General features: G+C 37.7%; 1 protein-coding gene across 1 annotated transcript in view; it reads left to right on the top strand.

Moving 5' to 3' along the window:
- The window catches only part of atp2a3 (ATPase sarcoplasmic/endoplasmic reticulum Ca2+ transporting 3), a 298,736-nt gene that overhangs the window by 100,236 nt on the left and 178,979 nt on the right, over nt 1-19,521 (top strand). The window contains exons 4-5 of the mRNA XM_028807020.2: nt 11,082-11,186; nt 15,805-15,943. Of these exons, the coding sequence (XP_028662853.1) occupies nt 11,082-11,186; nt 15,805-15,943 (244 nt within the window). The remainder of the gene's footprint in view (nt 1-11,081; nt 11,187-15,804; nt 15,944-19,521) is intronic.

The following is a 19,521-nucleotide window of genomic DNA, read 5'->3' as shown; positions in this document are numbered from 1 at the left end:
AAGTTGTTTGTAAGTAGGGCGTGACGTGCAAGAAGTCTTGCGGGACTTCGAAGTGTCTCTCCAAGATGATCACGTCTCGACCCAAAATTTTTTGATATAATGATAGATATATACTGTGAGTCCACCATGCAACCAAAATACTCCTCCATCATTATGATTTGTCAGTCAGTCAGTCAGTCATTTTCTAACCTGCTTAGTCCTAAATTGGGTCATTTGGGGGCTGAAGCCTATCTCAGCTAGCATAGGGCGCAAGGCCTGAACAAACCCTGGACAGAGCACCAGTCCATCACAAGGTGAACTTGCACACACACATGGGCCAATTTAGTATCACCAGTCCACCTAACCCACATGTCTTTGGATTGCAGAAGGAAATCGGAGCACCCAGAGAAAACCCATGCAAATACATGGAGAACAAGCAAACTCCACGGAGGGGGAACCCGGAATGCAAATTCAGGTCTCCTTACTGTGAGGCAACAGCACTAAGACTGTGCTACCCATCATTATGATTACATTAGTATAAAATATACATATTTAACAGAAAGCATGCCTATTTGCTACAGCTGAAAATGAATTATTTGGCAGCATGAACGTAGTTAATTGATATTCAATACCAGTTGATTTCCAAATACGGTAAATATGGTCAAGAGCTAAAATAGCCTTAATTAGGTTCAGAAATAAAAAACTAAAAGTTAAATGAAATGCTTCTGTAAACAAATCTAAAGCTCTGTTTGTGCAACAGTGAAGGAAATAAATCATCAATCTATATTTTTTATTAAACTCTCTTATAGCATAATATGGACATCCCTTATAACAGTTTTGTTTATTTACTGCTCAGAGTAACTTATACACAGTTGCAGCCCTGATTTCCCTCACTTCACTGTCTCAGACATGGGTGCCATTGATCATGTCTCCCTGTATCATATGAACTATGAACAGAATCATAAAGTATTACTGTTACCTAAGAATATTTGCTGTGATATCCACTTTTCGATAAATTTATAGACTTACAATCATTAGTTTCTCCCTACTTTAGAGGCGCACAACCAGGCATTGTGTCAAAGTATTGTTTGGGTAAAGTGAAAGGAATCCACCTACTTTCTGAAAGGTCTCAAAAGTCAAGGGAATAAGCAGAGATTTAAACTGACTCCCGACTTGTGTGTATGCCACAGCAAATGTGAAATTTAACCATTTTCTATGATATCATTCATTCTGATACTGTAAGTGTTGAAATGTCTCTGGCCATGTGCAGTTGCTTTGGCCATAAGGCCGTTGGTGGTTGGGATGTACTTGTACAAATATCTCTGGGTATGACACTATCTTGTGTGGGATTTACCTATATTTGGGGAAGATCAAACAGATGCTATGCTATGTTTGGTAAACTTTGATGTATAAAAACCTCCTCATAATAAAATGTATTTCCCCATTCATGGAATGAGAGCTGTTACTAAGGGCATTAACAGAAATGTGTTACATTTCAAGCAATTTTTTAATGTACTAATCTGCATACCTTTGCGTGTTTCTGTATTGTGAAGGCTCACAGTATGGAGTGACAAGGTTATTTAATGCTTAGCTCTCCTGCCTCACAGCTCCTGAGTCTTACGTTCCCCAGCCTGCTCATTGTCTGTGAGCCATCTGCAGGTTCTTGTAGTTTCTGAGATGATTTTCTTCAGCTTCTCTGGTTTCCTATTACATCTGAAATACATGCAGTTAGTGTAACTGGCATTTGTAACCTGTGAATGTGCCTGGTGAAACATGGCACCCCAATTAAAAATGAGATCTTGAGGGCCAATCCTCTTCCTCTGACATAGTCTCCCTCCAGATATTAAATGAATAGGAGTTCACACTGCTGAGTGCAGAGTTACCTTGAAGTCAGCATTTCTTACGTGGCTTCAGTGTGTGAGAATCTAAACAACAATAATGCCGCTTATGATCTCCTACCCACTGTCTGTCACACCCAGTATGATTCCTTATATTATTGTTATGGGAAAGAAGTCATCTTTTTTTTCTGTCACATATGCATTTTGGCTCGTCTTTTCAGGTAAACTCTTCTTCTGTTACATTTAATTCTTTGGACACTTCATGCACAAATTACGTTTTTTTAATCTTTCAATAGGTGGTGCAAGCTATTGGTTAGAAAAACACTTTTGATAATTTTATTTACTTTGTGATCCAGATTTGTAGAATGATTAGTAATTAGTAGATAACCAAGCAAACGATACAGGAAAGTGTTGGCACAAGAGCTGTGTCTCTGAAAACTTTGTTGAAGCTAAGTTCACTTCACTCTCTTCCAAGAACTGTTTAATCCTAAACCACAGGCCTCTTTGAGAAAGATGCATGCTTTAGTTGTGTACTGAAAACTGCAGCTTGTTTCCTGTTGTTAAAACACAAGATCACAGCAAGTACTACTAAGAGTAACAACGGCCCCACCCGTGTTTTCCTAATAAAGCAGTATAAAACTTACAAGTTTTATTAACCTTTTATTAACATTAATTTATGTACAGTATGTAAGCTTGGAAAACATTGAACGTTGTCTAATCCTGGCTTGGTCAATGTGTGTGTGTGGAGTTTAAATCTTCTCTCCATGACTGCATGAGTTTTTATGCAGTTACTCGAGTTTTCCTTCAATATCCCAAAGAATACGCCTGCAGACTCTAAATTATCCTCCATTGAGTGACTGTGCCCTGTTATGTACTGAACACTGCACAGGCCTGGCTCCTGCCTTGTAACCTTTGTGGATGTAGAGGGTGTCCCAAAATTCATGTAAGATTTGAATTTGGGGCCATTTGTGCGGTAAAGTGTTGCCAACAAAAAAAAAAAGACAGCGTGACAGCTCACGGTTCAGGGTTATTAAAAATGGAGTGCTACACGAAAGAACAACGCGTTGTTGATAAACAAATGCATCCACAACGTGTCACTGTTTGGTGCGGATTCTGGGCTGGAGGCATCATCGGACCATTCTTCTTCGAAAATGCGGCTGGTCAAGCAATAACAGTTAATGGTGCTCGCTATCGCGACATGATAATCCAGCTTTTTGTGCCTAAATTGCAAGATATGGATGTGGACGACATGTGGTTTCAACAAGACGGTGCCACATGCCATACAGCCCGAGAAACAATCCAATTACTGCATGAGTCATTTCCTGGTCGTGTAATTTCCCGTTTTGGTGATCAGAATTGGCCGCCCAGATCATGCGTTTTAAAGCAGTTAGACTTTTTTCTTTGGGGTTTTTTGAAGTCTAAGGTTTATGCCATCAAGCCCACGACCACCCATGCCTTGAAGGAGGAAATTGAGCGCTGTATCAACGAAATTCAGCCACATTTATGCAAAACGGTCATGGAAAATTTCGACAAAAGAGTGCGTATGTGCCAGCAAAGCCGTGGAGGCCATTTACCCGATATGCTATTCCATACATAACCCTATACTGTATACTTTATGAATCAATTAAAAATTTACAATTTTTAATTAAAAACTTGTGTTCTCTATCAAAATTACTTCTTGCGTGCATTTTGGGTAAGTGTAGGTGGTATGACTGCTTTTGCTGATAGCTGAAATGTGTGAAGAGAAGGCCCCAAAGTGCCTAGATAACTATTTAGAACTGTATATTCTAAATAGTGTTTGGTGTCAGTAACATTCTTTTTTAAAAGATTATTGACAAAAGTTAAAATTTTACAATATCGCATTTTTAATATAGTATGGATGTACACTACATTACACCTACTCTATATTTTTACGTTGTCGTGCTTAAACCTTCATTTTGCAAGGAAAAAAAGAGTGTCCTTTACATTAGAGTATCTAGGGACTTCTTCTTGTGAATTGGAGACACAAATGTGGCAGAAAGGAGTTTGAGGCCTCCAAATTGACCATAAAGCAGACTAAGAACTATTCCTGACCAGCCCAAAAGAGGCTTATTTCAGACCAGCTTAGCCCCCCAAAAGAGAACTACGCCAAAATAAAAAAAACAAAACATACTGGCTTTCAGCCTACCAGGCACTTTGACAGTTCCAAAAAATGCAAAAATGCCTTACGAGGGAGAGAAACCTTGAAAACTCTGACTAGTAAAGACAAGTCCCACAAAGAATCTTGATAAAGGAAAACCTTTACTGCAAAAAGTAAAAAAAATTAACAAAATGTTCAAAAGAGCAAAAAGAGGTAAAAGGGATTTGCCTACAAATTCAATCCAAGATAAACGAGTCCAAGAAGAGGACAATTTAGTCTACTTTCCATTACATTTTATTATGGAAAGTCAGTTTTTTCTTTGAATGTTTAGGAACTGTTATAATCCTACTTCACTCTCTGTCAACTTGTCCTGATGGGGATTACAGTAGCATCATACCAGGTTGGACAAGCTAGGCCACCATTATTCTTAGCAGCAGCCTCCAGATACTTCTGAGAAACTACTAGGCTCTCCAAGGGTAGCCAAGGGACATGATCTGTTCAGTGTTTCCTGGGTCTGCCCCAGGTCTTCTCCCATTGACCTGTGCCTGGAATTCCAACTGTGAGAGGCACCCTGCACCAATCATACTTCATACCCAGATAACTTCACTTGTTCTTATTGCAGATGAGGAGAAGCAGTAGCTCTGTTTCAATGTACTTTCAAATTGTTGCCAATCTCACCCAAGTACTAATAAAAAATTAAGCAGCTTTCTGCAGAAACTTGTTTTAAGCTATTTGTTCTTATAATCTCTTACTTTTGGCCATTTTGGAATTTTTGCTTTACAAATTTCCAAGTCCAATATAATATTCACAAAACTGCAATACTCTTCCAGTTGTTGTTCACACCTATACTTATGCTTGTTAACAAAACCCCAGGGTACTTGAATCTGTCTACTTGGGGCATCTGTTCCCCATAACTTGCTGAATTTAAGATGGTGACCTCTAATTTGGAAATGAAAGACTGGTACTCTCCAAGCTTTGGTGGCACCTTGGTATCCCATTTGTCTTTGCATACTTTAAATGACCTCAACTAAAGACCAAATCTATGAACATGACTCTTGGGCAGCACATAAAGGGACCAAATGGCATGTAACCACATTTGTGTCCATGAAGCTTTAGAATTACCACAGTGATGCCCTTTAACATTCACCTTCTTCCTTCTCCATTTGAGGTTAGTGTTTCTCCACTGTTTTTGAGAACAGTTTGTTACATTCTGCTTATTTTTCAGAGTCATCAAATGGTTTGCCAGTACCAATTTCAGTTGCCTGAATGTAATTTTTTATGTCCACACTAAACTCCTGGGCCTTCTTGAACTGTCTGTAATTGCTGTTGTAATTCAGTGACACTCCACCTTACATTACATGGTTGACTTCTTCTTTCATTTATTAACCCCCCTTCTCATTTTTGTTCATCAGTGGATGAACCGACCAATTTACCAACCAATTCTATAACTATATTTCCACTTTGGAAACCTCAAACAATGCATAATTTCTTAACTTCTTTTCATTCCTTTTGTTTACCAGACTCCTTCTTTAATTAGACAGTTTGCTGTAGCTCTCTGTTTGCCTCTTCTAATTTGGAATAATGTAACTTTGACTTCCATGCTGACCATGATTTGTATTCCCAAGACTCACTTACGTAGATATAAAAAGAGAACTTTATTTTTTCCCCCAAGGGAAATTTTGCAATTTTCAGAAGCTCAAAACACCCTAGTACTTCAGAAGCTCAATAAATATATACTATTATGATAAGGAATTCACACCAGCGACTAAAAAGAGGGAAAACTGCTGACTTGGCTAATTATGAAAATCCCATTTTAAACTTCATTTTAATTCATTGGTTTGACAAAAATGAGCTTTTGTTTTGTTTTGTTATGTTTCTTTTCATTAACTGAAAACCAATTAAGGTTGACTGGCAAATAAACAAGGGAGACAGTAGCTATTCAGTCAATCTAGTGCCATCCGTCTGTTCATCATTAAGTAGATGATTTAAATAATATTTTATGAAGGAAAAGAAGGGGTACAGAACTGAAGAGTTCTAATCCATTTTTCTGATTTTAGAAGAAAACTTAAACATAGGCTCAAAGGAATTTGTTACACTGAAGAATAATAACATGTATAAGAAGAAAAATATTTGATTAAATGAGATGTTCTTCAAACCATAAGAACTGGTTTCTAAATCAGGTTGTTGGTTGAAACAAAAGCCTGCCCTTACTATTATCCTTCAGGATGAGGATTGTAAATTCCAGTTTATTAAGTCTTTCTCAGTCTTACTTATGTCCATCACCTAAATTACATCACATGTGACCCCTACCTGATGGGCGTTTAAGCCCATGTGGTGACAGCTTTTCATACTAAACCCAATTGGGAACATAGATCACCTGACCATCAAGTTCCGATGAGCAAAACCACCTTCAAGTCTTTCTCTAGGGATGGATCCCAGTATCCGTGTTCTGGACATTGTTCAACTTGACTCATTCCTGGAAGTCTAATTTTGGATTGCTCTTTTTCTGTTTGTATGGGCAAACCTATTGGCTCCTGATAACAGTGTGTTAAGGATCTTTAAGGTGAGGAAGCTTCTTCACCATACAATGTGTATGATCCTAGGAAGGAGAGTGGTGTATGTATGTTCAAAATAGTCAGAAATGGCATACAAATGGGAACCTGGTGTACAAATAATGTATGGAAATATGATACCTTCTATCTAAATGAAGGTGTCACAGAGTTCAAGAAACTCAAATTTGAGTCCCAGACAGGCTGCTATCTTTTTAAGAGCTTGAACATTCTTCCTGTTACAGTGTGTATTTTTGCTAGGTATTTAGATTTTCTGCCACTCTCAAATGTTTGTTTTATTTAAACTGGAAACACTAATTGTATTTTGAATGAATGAGCAGATGTGTTTGTGATGTCTGGGTAGCTTGAAATGGGGTATTATTTAGGAATTTGTTTTGTTTTTCACTTTTTCTCGGAGTTTCCTTTTAGGGTTTTAAGTTAACAGATCCTTTCTCTACAAGATTAATTTGTTTTAATTCTGTTAAAAGTAAACTTAGAGGCTTTATTCACCAGTGTGACCTGAGCTTTTTAACATCACACTCCATAATTCTTCACTTTGATTTAGTGTGCATTAACCTAGTCTCATATACCATATTTTGATTTTTATTCTGGGAGTATACTTTGCTTCCAGATTTTCCACTTTTCATTTTCTGTCCAGTGATGGGTGTTCAGAGTTGTTTTGCTGAGCCAGATTATTTGAATCTATTCTCACCAGAGAAATTGCTTCTTCATCTCTAAATGACTCCATCTTTTAGTGGTACTTTTGGTTTATACCTCTTTTATTTTCTTTCTTAGTGAGGGGTATTGAGTCATTTCAGTGAGCCATTCTTTTTGGTTCCATTCACTCAAAAAGAACTGATTCTTTCAACTCATAATTGGCATCTTGTTCAGAGGTGCTTCTAGTAGGTCCAAATAAAATCAAGCAGCAGCATTATTACTTGTAACTGGCAGTTGTAACTGAAAGTGTAATTTAAAGCTATTGACATCATTAAATGTGACTATATAAGTAGCAATACTCAGAAATAGAGGAAAACACATTTGAGAAAAAAAAATTGCAGTAGGCATATATAGCTACCGTGTAAATCATTTATAATCCTCTTTTAAAAGAATTTTGAGAAATATTGATGTGAACTGTTTTGAAAATAATTAAATAAATCTTTATCAATGTATTGTGTATTACATTTAGTGTCTTTCTTTACATCAGAAGTCTTTCACGCAGAATTTGCTTGAATTACGGTTAACATTTGTAACCCTGATGGCTCTTGGCTCCAGTGTGCACAGTTGATTTAAGATTTGTGTGTTGTAATTATTTTTTATTTTCACTTTATTTCTTCCTACCATGTACATTTTGTATGGGGCATATGTTCCCAGAAATATGGGCTCTTTTATCTCATGCCTAATGCTAACCCAAAAGCACCCAAACATTCTCCTCATGGCAGATTAGAACAAAACAGGCAGACAGTATGAAAGAAAAGAACGACCTTCACTTTAAATGCTGCTAACATAGAAGCAGCTGTAGAGACGTGGAGCATGTCATCATCATCGTCACAGCACGAATATCTGGGGCAGTAAGAATGCAGACAAGTTTGTTGGTTGCCACTGTGTTTTCTTTCTGGCTCTCCATCTTTGCCCAGATGGCTTTTTTTGATGACAAGTAGATGGCTTGATGACACCCAACAAGACCGCAGTCAGATGTTAAATCTTGAAGACAAATGGACAGTAATAGCAGGCTGTGGTGTCTATGCATTTTTCATCGTCTGATTTAAATAAAGTTTACATTTACCAAATAAAAAATAGTTCCATGTGATTCCTTTTTTCCACACTCTTTTCCACTGTTAACAGAAATTCTGGCATATCAAGGCCTTCAGCTCTAATCTGGTTTCCTAATTTCTTTTGGAAAGTTTTCATTTCGATGTGCCTTGTTCCACAGCTCATATAGTGTCTTCTATTCCAAATTCATGCTAAAAAACTTTTGTGTGGTTGTATAAATGCAACGTAAACATGTGTAAAAATCTAGAAATCATTTATGTGTCTGCATAACAATTTAAATCAGAAATCACAGAGATGTACTTAATTATTTATGATATAAGCTGCATGCTACGCCATGTAGAGACATAGACAATATCTGGCTGATCTGTATTGCTAAACGAGTTTCACTTTTCTTCTGCTGATATAAAAAAAATAAGAGCTAGTGGCATAATTCATTTTTAGCTTCTAACAATTCAGCTTATAATTGAATGTGACCTATAAGATAATATTTTGGTGGCTTTTATGTGGCTAACTAGAAACGAGAAGTTCTCAATGAAAAGTTAACTTGCATTTTATTAACATTTTCTGTTATTAGTTCTCATTGCTGCATTAGATGTTCTATTCTGAAATTAAGTTGCACTTTTGGTCAAAATCATATAAATAATATTATACAAGTTAAAAAAATGAGCCTAATTAATATGTTGGAATATGAGTATTTCAGATTAAATAAATGAATAAATACACAAATTTATTGTGAAAGCAATTATATGTGAGCATAAACTATTAAATGTGTAATGAAATATGTTTTTAGTTGATTATTTCTCAATTTATTTATTTAATACGTAGTTTCTTATTTAATGAATGAATTAATTGATTGATTTCAGCAACACTGCATGCGAATTTGAAGTACAGTTTGAAATTAAAACTGTCACCTTCCTCCATCAAAGCTGAGAGGCTGGGCTATAGCAAGTACCGTGTTTGTTAGTGCTGAATTGTCGATAGGAGGGGCTACTCACAGTTGTAACTTTGCACATGCCTAGTAGCCACAAGATTCCCAAGGCAATCAAAGCTCATTCTAAAAGTTATGGCTGTGCACATCCATGGCAGACAAGAAATGTTTGGCCAGAATTACTGCATGACACAGCAGACCTCCCAAACCTCTTGAAAAGTACAGAATATAAACTTACCTTTATTTGCTGCATTAAAACATGCCAACTAGTAGAAAGTTGCATTTTGAAGTTTCCAGTCCTCCCAAAAAAATCTCTGCATCTGTAGCTTTTACCTGAGGATGAAGAGTCATCTTCTAGAATGAATACTGTCTGCTTTGAGTTTTTAAAAGTTCATAAGAGAACAGCTCCTGGAACAGAGAGCAGCTATGTGGTGGGATTTTAAGGAAGATTTAGCGGTAATCCATAAAGAAATTAACATTTAAAAAAAAAAAAGCAAGGACAAACTTAGAAACACTCAGAAGGTTCTAGACATCTTTCAAACACCCATAACATAAAGATATTAGCATGCAAATGCCATAATGCTTCATTATTTGCCAAGATAACTGAACTTGAAAACCACACCCATCAGAATATAATTCACATTGTGGGCATTCCTAACAATGTAGAAATAGTTTGAGATGTGACGTCTGCTTAAAAATCTAACACTTGATGGGCAGAGATTTACATTACCAGCAATTCACCAATCAAAACACAGTACTCTCGAAAGCCCACCCTCTCAACTTTGACAGGTGAAAATTAGTTTTGTTTTCAAGCCATATTTCATGTTGCCTGTGGTGTTGGTGAAATGAGTAAAAGAAGAAGTAAATGAATACACAAAGAAATACCAACAAAAAAAACACATTTGCTATGGTGCACTTGCTGAAACATCACTGACAGACATGCATGTGATGCCAGCATTTTTTTATGAAGTTGCATAAATAAAGCACATAACAGAACACCTAGGAACTTAAACTAGTCCAGTAATTGAGGCAGATGAGGGAAGGCAGCATCCATAACCTACTTCTCTGTGGCACCTCCGAGCAAACATGAACTTTATCCATCATAAATTACATAATGTGTAGCATTCCATTCATTTCCCATACAATATACCTCCACTGCCATTACAAACACAGCTCAGCACTGACGAATTAATTTTAAATAACTGTTGTTGTTTATCTTATTCAGGGTGGCAGAATGGAATAATGGTTAGAACTGGATTCAAGTGCAAGCCTGCTGACTCATTCTATAGAGCTTGCATTTTCTCCTTGTGCTTGCAGGGTCCTCCAGTTTCCATTCACATTCCAAAGACACATTTCCTAGGTTAACTGGCAACTTTAAATTGGCCTTTGTGATGAACTGGCATCCCATCTAGTTGATTCCTACCTTGCACCCCATGAACATGCAATGAACAATACAAATACTGCAAATAATACCCTTCTCACATGAGAGTAACATGGTTCTGCAGTGCTAAGCAAAGCTCTAGAACTCTGGAGTCAAATTTCATCCCAGTCACCCTCTCTGTGTAGGTTTCATGTTCTCATGTCTGTGTTGGTTAATTTTTCTAGTTGCTCTGTTTATCCTCCCCACCCTTCCCCACATGATTAGTTCGTGACTTTAAGGGGATGTTTTCCTGCCCTACTGTCTTCCGTACGTTGCAGTGTGATCCCACTCCTTACCAATACCTTCCTTCTGCCTGTTGCTAACAAATTGGGCCTTGGCTTCTTGATACCCGGGAATAAGAGGTCTTGTAAAATGAATAAATGTCATATTACGAAGTATAGAAAATTACTTTTTATTTCATTCTTAGCTATTATTAGGTTATCAATATGTGTGTGATTTTTTTTTTCTCCTGTGACAGGTCTTGGCTTTGTTTGAAGAAGGTGAGGAGAGCACAACTGCTTTTGTGGAGCCTATTGTCATTCTGCTTATTCTCATAGCAAATGCTGTCATTGGTGTGTGGCAGGTAAGAGTGATTTCCTTGAACATCACAAAGACAAATGTATTGTAGAAATGCAAAAAGCCTGTAAGCTTGCTTTTAGAAATTAAGCCAATCCTCAGCTCTCTTTTGGGGTATTGCTACTGCTACTGTGATGATTTCTTTCTCTATCACTTTTCATGAGTACTGTGATCTGGATTGTGCTTTAACCATTTTTCCATCTTTGCTTTTACTGTATATTAATTAACTTTCAGTACTCATTTTCTGCTAGGTCATCTTCCATTACCACCTTGTTCTGTGGCCTAGAGCCCTTGACCCTCCGCATGGAGAGGAGCCAATTGAGGTGGTTCAGACATCTAATGCCAATACCTCTAGGACATCTCCCTGTGGAGATTTTACAGACATGACCAGCTGGGAAGAGACCATGGGGAAGACCCAGGACTCGCTGGGAGGTTATCTCCCAGATGGCGTAGGAACGCCTTGGGATCACACAGCATGAGTTCTCTTACAGCTGAATTTATCTCAACTTTGGATTGTTTTGACTTGACACAGCATGTGGATTTCCCCACTCATACTCAGGGTCATATTTTTGACTTGCTTTGTTCACGCGGCTTGAATAATGTCTCTGTCTCAGGTTCACTCTCTGGTATTTCTGATCATAAGTTAATTGAATGTAACTTTAGCATTATTACCACTACATCTGTCAAGAAAAAGTCTGTCTCCTATCGCAACATTAGGTCTGTTAATTCTGATTTGTTTGCTGCTTCCCTTCTGTCTTCGTCTTTTTCTGAATTGCATAGTCTTCCCTCTCCTGAAAACATGGTTTCCCTTTATAACAGCTGTGTTTCCCAACTGTTAGATAACTTTGCTCCCTTAAGGACTAGGCATGTTCCAGCCTCCCGCTCTTGTCCCTGGTATACCGATGAGCTCAGAGCTATGAAAGCCACTATTTGGCGTCTTGAACGGCTTTATAAGAAAACGGGCCTCATAGTTCATTCACAGCATTACACTGAGCACATTCTTAAATATAGGGATGCCCTTAACACTGCTCACTTCAATTATTATTCTTCTGTCATACATGGTGCTAAGTCTAGGCCTAGAACTCTTTTTAGAACTGTTAATAAACTCCTCCATCCCCCTCCTCTAGCATGCCCCAAGACAGCTGAATAGTGTCAGGCTTTCTTACATTTCTTTAATACCAAAATTGATCAAATCTATCACAGTTTCCCCTCCACACCACAGTCACTCACTCATTCTGATCTGCCATCTCCATCATCAAGACTCACTTGTTTCTCGCCTGTTGACTCCCTTGCCATCTCTGAACTTATTAATAAGTCTAATGCCTCCTCCTGTCTACTTGATCCTGCCCTCACTTCTCTGCTTAAGACATGCTCATCCATAATTAGTATTCCTATTGCCTCATTGGTAAATGCATGTTTCATTTCAGGTTCTGTACCTACTGCCCTCAAAACTGCTGCAGTTAACCCAATCCTTAAAAAACCTGACCTGGATCCTTCCTTTCTCTCCAGTTACAGGCCTATCTGTAATCTCTCTTTTTTGGCTAAGGTGATGAAACGCGTGGTTGCTACACAACTCCATGCTTTTCTTCTAGATAATACACTCTATGAGCCTTTTCAGTCTGGCTTTCATAAACAGCACAGCACTGAGACAGCTCTTCTCCGTGTAGTCAATGATCTTCTCCAGTCTGCAGATTGCGGTTCCCTTAATATTCTCCTCCTTCTTGACTTAAGTGCAGCATTTGACACTGTTAACCATGAAATCCTCCTGTCATGTCTCTCTGCTGTAGGCATCTCTGGCTTAGCCCTTCAATGGCTCAAATTATATCTTTCTAATAGGCAACAGTTTGTCACATTTGGCCAATATAAATCCTCCACCTCACCCGTGTCACATGGTGTCCCTCAGGGTTCAGTCCTTGGGCCATTACTTTTTCTACTTTATATCCTTCCTTTGGGTCAGATTATTCGCAGACATGGTCTTAACTTTCACTGTTATGCAGACCATATACAGTTATATCTTAGTACAGACTCCCCTACAGATTCACCTCCCAGCACACTCACGGAATGCATCACTGATCTTAAGCTATGGATGGAAAATAACTTTCTCAAACTTAATGCCAATAAAACTGAAGTGTTACTGGTAGGTCCAAAATCCCAACTTTCTAAGGCATCCAATTTCTCTATTTCTGTTGATGGTACACTTGTCAAACCTGCTCCTGTTGTCAGAAATCTTGGTGTTTTGTTTGATTCATCACTTAACTTGGAGCTACACATTAGGTTTCTTTCCAAAATTTCATTCTATCATCTCCATAACATTGCCTGCCTCCGTCCATTTCTGTCCTTGTTTGATGCTCAAACTCTGGTTCATTGTTTCGTAATATCTCGTATGATTACTGTAATTCCCTCTTCATTGGCCTCCCTGCAAAATCTATACAGAAGCTACAGTGTATTCAGAACTTTGCAGCTAGAGTCCTCACCCATACAAAGCATTTTGCTCACATCTCCCCTGTTCTCTCTCAGCTTCACTGGTTACCGGTTCCATCAAGGATTAAATTCAAGATTCTGCTTCTCACCTTCAAAGCCCTACATAACCTTGCCCCCCTCTACCTCACTTAGCTATTAGCTCCTTACACTCCTTGTCGCTATCTCAGGTCCTCGAGCAGTAATCTCCTTACTGTCCCACGCACCAGACTCTCCACCTTGGGAGGCAGGTCCTTCAGTGCTATAGCACCTCAACTCTGGAACTCAGTTCCTCAGTCTCTCCAAGATTGCTCCTGTTTCTGCACTTTTAAATCGTAACTGAAAACTTTCCTCTTCTACAAACTTTTGTCATCTGTGTAATTTTTTTTTTTTTACTCTGTATGTAAAGCGACCTTGGGTTTGTGAAAGGCGCTCAGTAAATGTAACCTATTATTATTATTATTATTATTATGAGTTGGCAAATGTGGCTATGGAAAGTGACGTATGGGCCTCACTGCTAATAGTGTTGCTCCAGCATCCCTGTTTCAGATAAGTAATGGGAAATGAATGATTGAACAAATGAATGATTTAGATTAGTAAGGCTGTGCCTCCCAGTCACACCAGCCCCTCCAATTATCTCCATAATTCCCCACATCAGCTCTGAAGTCTCCCAGAGGGATTACAGTGTCATTAGATGGTATCCCTTTGTTGCAACGACTCCAGTCTCAATAAAAGACCAAATGTTTTGTTAATAATTGTTACTTGACTACATGCAAACAACAGTCAAACTGTCCCTTCTCCGCACCTCAAAGTCACATTGGAGTGAATATCTCATACATTGCAAGGGGCACTTATACCCAACATGCGCTCGATGTTTCTCCCATGGGGTAACTTCAGGGTAGTTGGGACCCCTCACATTGAACAAGTATGCTTCCAGAGTCAATGTTATGCATGGAGGTACAGTAAGTCCTGCTGTAACTAGCTGGTATATTTCAACTTCTCACATGAAGGCTGGCTGCTTCCTTATCAGAAAAGTTATGCTCCATCTCCTAGGGGCCCCATTCCTTTGCTAAGGTCTAGTATGTCTAGATCTCAGCCTCCTGTTCTACAGGATAGAATTATTTATTTCTATTGCATTTTGTCAAATTGTACTTGAGGGTGTGCCTTATGTTGATAATTTCTGACAAAGTGTAATATTCTTAAGAAAACCCATGACAGAACATGTTTATGGCCATTGGCTGATTCAGTCTACCCTGCTGCACCCGAAATGAACTGCTGTTGTCCATCTGAGAACCAAAGCAGTTCATAATAGTATTATCTTCCAGGGATTGGCAACCTTTTTAAATCAAAGAATCAAAAAATCAAATTGACGACCTACATAATAGTAATGTCTTTGTAGACCGTATGTAGTTTAGGGTTAAGAAACTGGACTCTAAATACCAGTGCTGGTGGTTTAGTTCCCTCCTCTGACCCACTGTGTAACCCTGAACAAGTCATTTTACCTGCCCATGTGTCAACTCTTAAATTGTAGACAGTTGTGCTTGGTATCTGTACTTGAGATGGCCATTTCAAGTAGCATGATTTAAAATTCTTCTTGCCTTTTTTATCAATACGTTTTCACTGAAAGATTACAAGGGCCCCATTCAAGAGTTTAAGCAGCATACCCTGCAGGAAGCTAATCTAAGTGTGATTTAAGATTATTGCAAGGGATTTTTTTTTTCTTTTTGTGAGAAGTACAAAAAAAAACGCATTGTACTTAGAGAGCCAAATTTGCCCTTGAGCCATAGATTTCTGATAAATGATTTAATTTTACTGCATGTGAATTTCAAGACTGTCAACTCATTTGTGACTATCCAATTTCTATTACAGACTGTTTAATGTCCAAGGAAGGTTCATTAAGGTGTATGCTTAGTTTAATGTATGGGTGTCAAGCTCCAATAATGGAGAGCCACTGTAGCTGCAGGTTTTATTTCCAGATGCTTTCTTAATCCGTAACCAGTTACTGCCACTTTTGCCTTAATGTTAACTTTCTTGCTTCAGAACCCCTGTTTTTTTCCCTTAAACAGCATTCAGACAATAACAAGATGAAAAGCATGTTTGACATCTCTAGTTTAGTCAGTTTCAGATGAAAAATCCTCATTACAATGCTGTTTTCGTCTGAACTGCAGGAACGTAATGCAGAGAATGCCATTGAAGCACTGAAAGAATATGAGCCAGAAATGGGAAAGGTCTTCCGCATGGACCGCAAAGCTGTCCAGAGGATCAAAGCCAAGGACATTGTGCCAGGGGACATCGTAGAAGTTGCAGGTAAAAGATCCTGATGTTTTTGTGCATCCTGTCTAGTGTCCAGAGTAAAAAAAAAAACCTTCTTAAACAAAAATTGACAAAGGGATTGACTGCAAGGGGGAAAATTCAGAAAATAAATGCTTGGCTGGTCTGTTTAGACATTACTAAGGAGAATCTTATTCATAAGTCCATGGCAGGACACTGTCATGTATGGTATAACAGTTCTTAAAGTCGCTTTTGATAAGAGTGAGATTTGTTTCTGACACTCAGAATTATTTTGTTCCATACATATTGGATAGTTAAAGTACATATTCACAGAGTAAAATCTAAAATGCAGGTAGTGTCTGCTGCAGTAGATTGCTGTGTTAAAAATGACCTCTTCCAACTCTGTAGATGATGTTACCAAATCTCAACCAGTTTTTGTGTCTTGAGTACACCTGGTATGGATGTGGTGCTCACTTGAGTTTCAATCACTTTCTATTACCATTTGATTACTTGTTTTTTAATATGTTTTTCATTTTATTTCTTAAAGATGATCGTTCTGCCTTTTTTTGGTTTGTTCATCATATATGACATAGTGCAAATTGACAGTTTTATAGTCCGGGTAAATAAACTAAAGAATAAGTATATAGTACTTATAAAAACACAGTTTGGTTCAGGAGACATTTTACAAATATTACAGTACGTTTGTGTGTGGCCCATTTTCAGAAATGATATTGTGTTTATAGTTCTAGTACATGTTTTCATTTTGTTTGTAGTCAGTCTGTGTACACTTTATGTAGCGTATCCTTGCTGAATCCTTAGGGATCAATTAATTTCTTTCGGTCTATCGTAATGATTTCCAGTACTTGGCCCTGTGATGGAAAGAACACATTAAGTATAAAGTTCATTGCAATCTCATAAGTTTTCAGAAAATGTTAATAAGTTATTGTTTTCATAAGAATTACTTACTGTATGAAGGCTTTGAAATCACTTCAGTTTCTTTGTCCGACACCTCCTGACTCACCTTTACAAGAAAACATCTGACTTGACTTGATGTCTAGTAATATGGGGTTTCCCCATATGGTTTGGCCCTCTAAACCTCTAAACTCCTCATATTTAGGCCACGATTTGTGCAAGGACACCTTCAAATTGGATTAATGCGTGCTCAGACAGACATTGGGAGGACATGAGCCTGTGTTGTCAAGAGAAGACATTGGAAACCACCAGGCTTTTCTTTATGAATGAAATAAAGAATAATAAAACAACATGCAATGATTCTATTTGTCAGCTTCATGCAGTACTAGGGTGTTGTACCGTGTTAGCCATTATGAATGTAGAGAAAAGCCAAGCAAAATGACACCTTTTATTGGCTAACTAAAAAGATTACAATATGCAAGCTTTTGAGGCAACTCAGGCCCCTTCTTCAGGATTACATCTTGCCTGAAGAAGGGGCCTGAGTTGCCTCGAAAGCTTGCATATTGTAATCTTTTTAGTTAGCCAATAAAAGGTGTCATTTTGCTTGGCTTTTCTCAGCTTCATGCCAAAACAAACTGGAATCGGATGAAAGTGAACATTTAAACAAAGCAATGGTGCGTTAGTGCAGATCACAGAAACAGAACGGGATACTGCTGTATCTTTCTTTGACATTGAGCAATTATGCTATCATGTTGTCCATTCTCATGATTAAGGCAAATGGCAGAATATATCTGCACTTGCTGTACAGTGTGCTTCATCAGCAACAAGAGGACAGCTTGCAGTTTCACTTTTAGTTTTAATTTGTTTTGCTTTTTTCTTCAAGAGGAAGATATTTCGTGGTGCTTCATGTGTACACTAATTCAAGATTTATACAATATATTTACAAATGTGTAGTGCAAAGGAGTGCATAAGCTCACTTGTGTGTGAGTGTTTTGTTGCAGTTTGAAGGCCCTTGAGAAATGGCTTGCTTTGGTAGCATCATTTTATTATTTGAAGCCCAAAAATGAATGCAATAATCTCCAGCATTAGGGAGGTAATTATCCATAATCTAGTCTCCCCTGCACAAAATATATTTAAGGTTTCGATCTGCCTGCAATTGGGAAGTGACTGTTTCCCAGCTGCAAGAGCATTTAGTAACTAGATTACACGTAAAAAAGAAGTATTTATGGTCAAGGCTGACTAGATTTGTTGATCTTCTTTGTTTGGCATCATTCTATATTGTCCACCATTTGCACCCTACATATTAAAGCCCTTTGTTATAAATTCACATTTATCACCAAGCCAAGTTTCTTTTTTTATTTGAGAATGCATACTGCTTAGTTATTATAGCCAGCGAGGTACTGTTAGTTTTGAGTGTTAAGAATATTCTATAGTGATTGTCAATTGTCATTGTGTTCTGTACTAAAGAAGCAGATGGAGTAATTTATATTTTATACACATATTTTCTCAAGCCGTTTGATCCAATTCAGTGTTGCAAGAGTTAAAGCTTATCCTTACCACACTATGTGCAAGGCAGGAAAGAACCATGGACAGAATGCACACCATACATACCTACACTGGGGCTAACTTTTAAATTGCAACAAATTATTTTGATTAATTTGCCAAATGCATTAGGTATTTGATAATAAGCAGTGTTTTAAACTCATATGTGTCATATTCAGTGTGGGGCATTTCGAACAGACACTTTAACATATAAATGTACACATATAACAGCATGAAGACTTGTATCATTTATGTCTTTTATTTGGCTGTCTGCTGCAGTCAAATATTCAACATTAACAAACAGCAGTTATGGATTATCAGTTAGTTGGATGAGGAAATGCAAGTACAGTATGGAGTAAAACCTTTGCTTGAAATGTCCGTACATTTGAAATACTAGCCTTGTAGATTGTCAGTCAAATAAGAGCTGTGCCACCATTAATCTGTATCAGAATATAAAAATGCAGTATTAATCTGCTGTGTTACAACATTTGAGTGTCATGACGTCACAGTATACAGTCATCTTTATGTGCAGACAGGCTTCTTTTTTTATGTTTGTATGTATCAAAATTATAATTAAGATTAAGGTTAATATTTATAAAACAATTGAAATGACAAAACCAAAAGGCAGCAATGAAACCAGGGTCTGAGTGAAAAGTGAGGTTCCTAATACTTTGCTTAGCTGAATAGGATGCAAATACTAAGAGGTGTTCTTTTCATAGAGTTTATCCACAAAGAGATACCCGACCACGCTGCATGACATCCTATTTATAGCAAAAGACTACATGATGTCACTTATTCTGGTGGTCATGAGACATGATTGGGAATGAATAACAAAATGGCATCTCATCAAAAAACAAAGTTGTTAAAAAAAATAAAAATGGCACAAAGTGGAACAAAACACGGAAAAATGGACATTAAAAATAAATTCTACACATAAAGTGCAAAAATCAAGAACTGTATCAAGAAGGTATTAAATGGGCCTGCCTAAAACCAAATAAATAGACAAATCTCTTCAGTCACTACAAGTCTGAGCTGTGGGTGAAAATGATAATAGACTTCATTTTAAAATTAAGTTTTCGAAAACCTGGCAGAACCTGAGACATCACTGAAAATATTATGTACCGAGAAACAAAGTCATTGGATTTTTGAGTCCAAACTGT

The sequence above is a fragment of the Erpetoichthys calabaricus genome, chromosome 8 (assembly GCF_900747795.2).
Source record: "Erpetoichthys calabaricus chromosome 8, fErpCal1.3, whole genome shotgun sequence".
Classification (NCBI taxonomy): domain Eukaryota; kingdom Metazoa; phylum Chordata; class Cladistia; order Polypteriformes; family Polypteridae; genus Erpetoichthys; species Erpetoichthys calabaricus.
The sequence above is the reverse complement of the archived record's forward strand: the minus strand, read 5'-3'. Positions and strand labels throughout refer to the sequence as shown.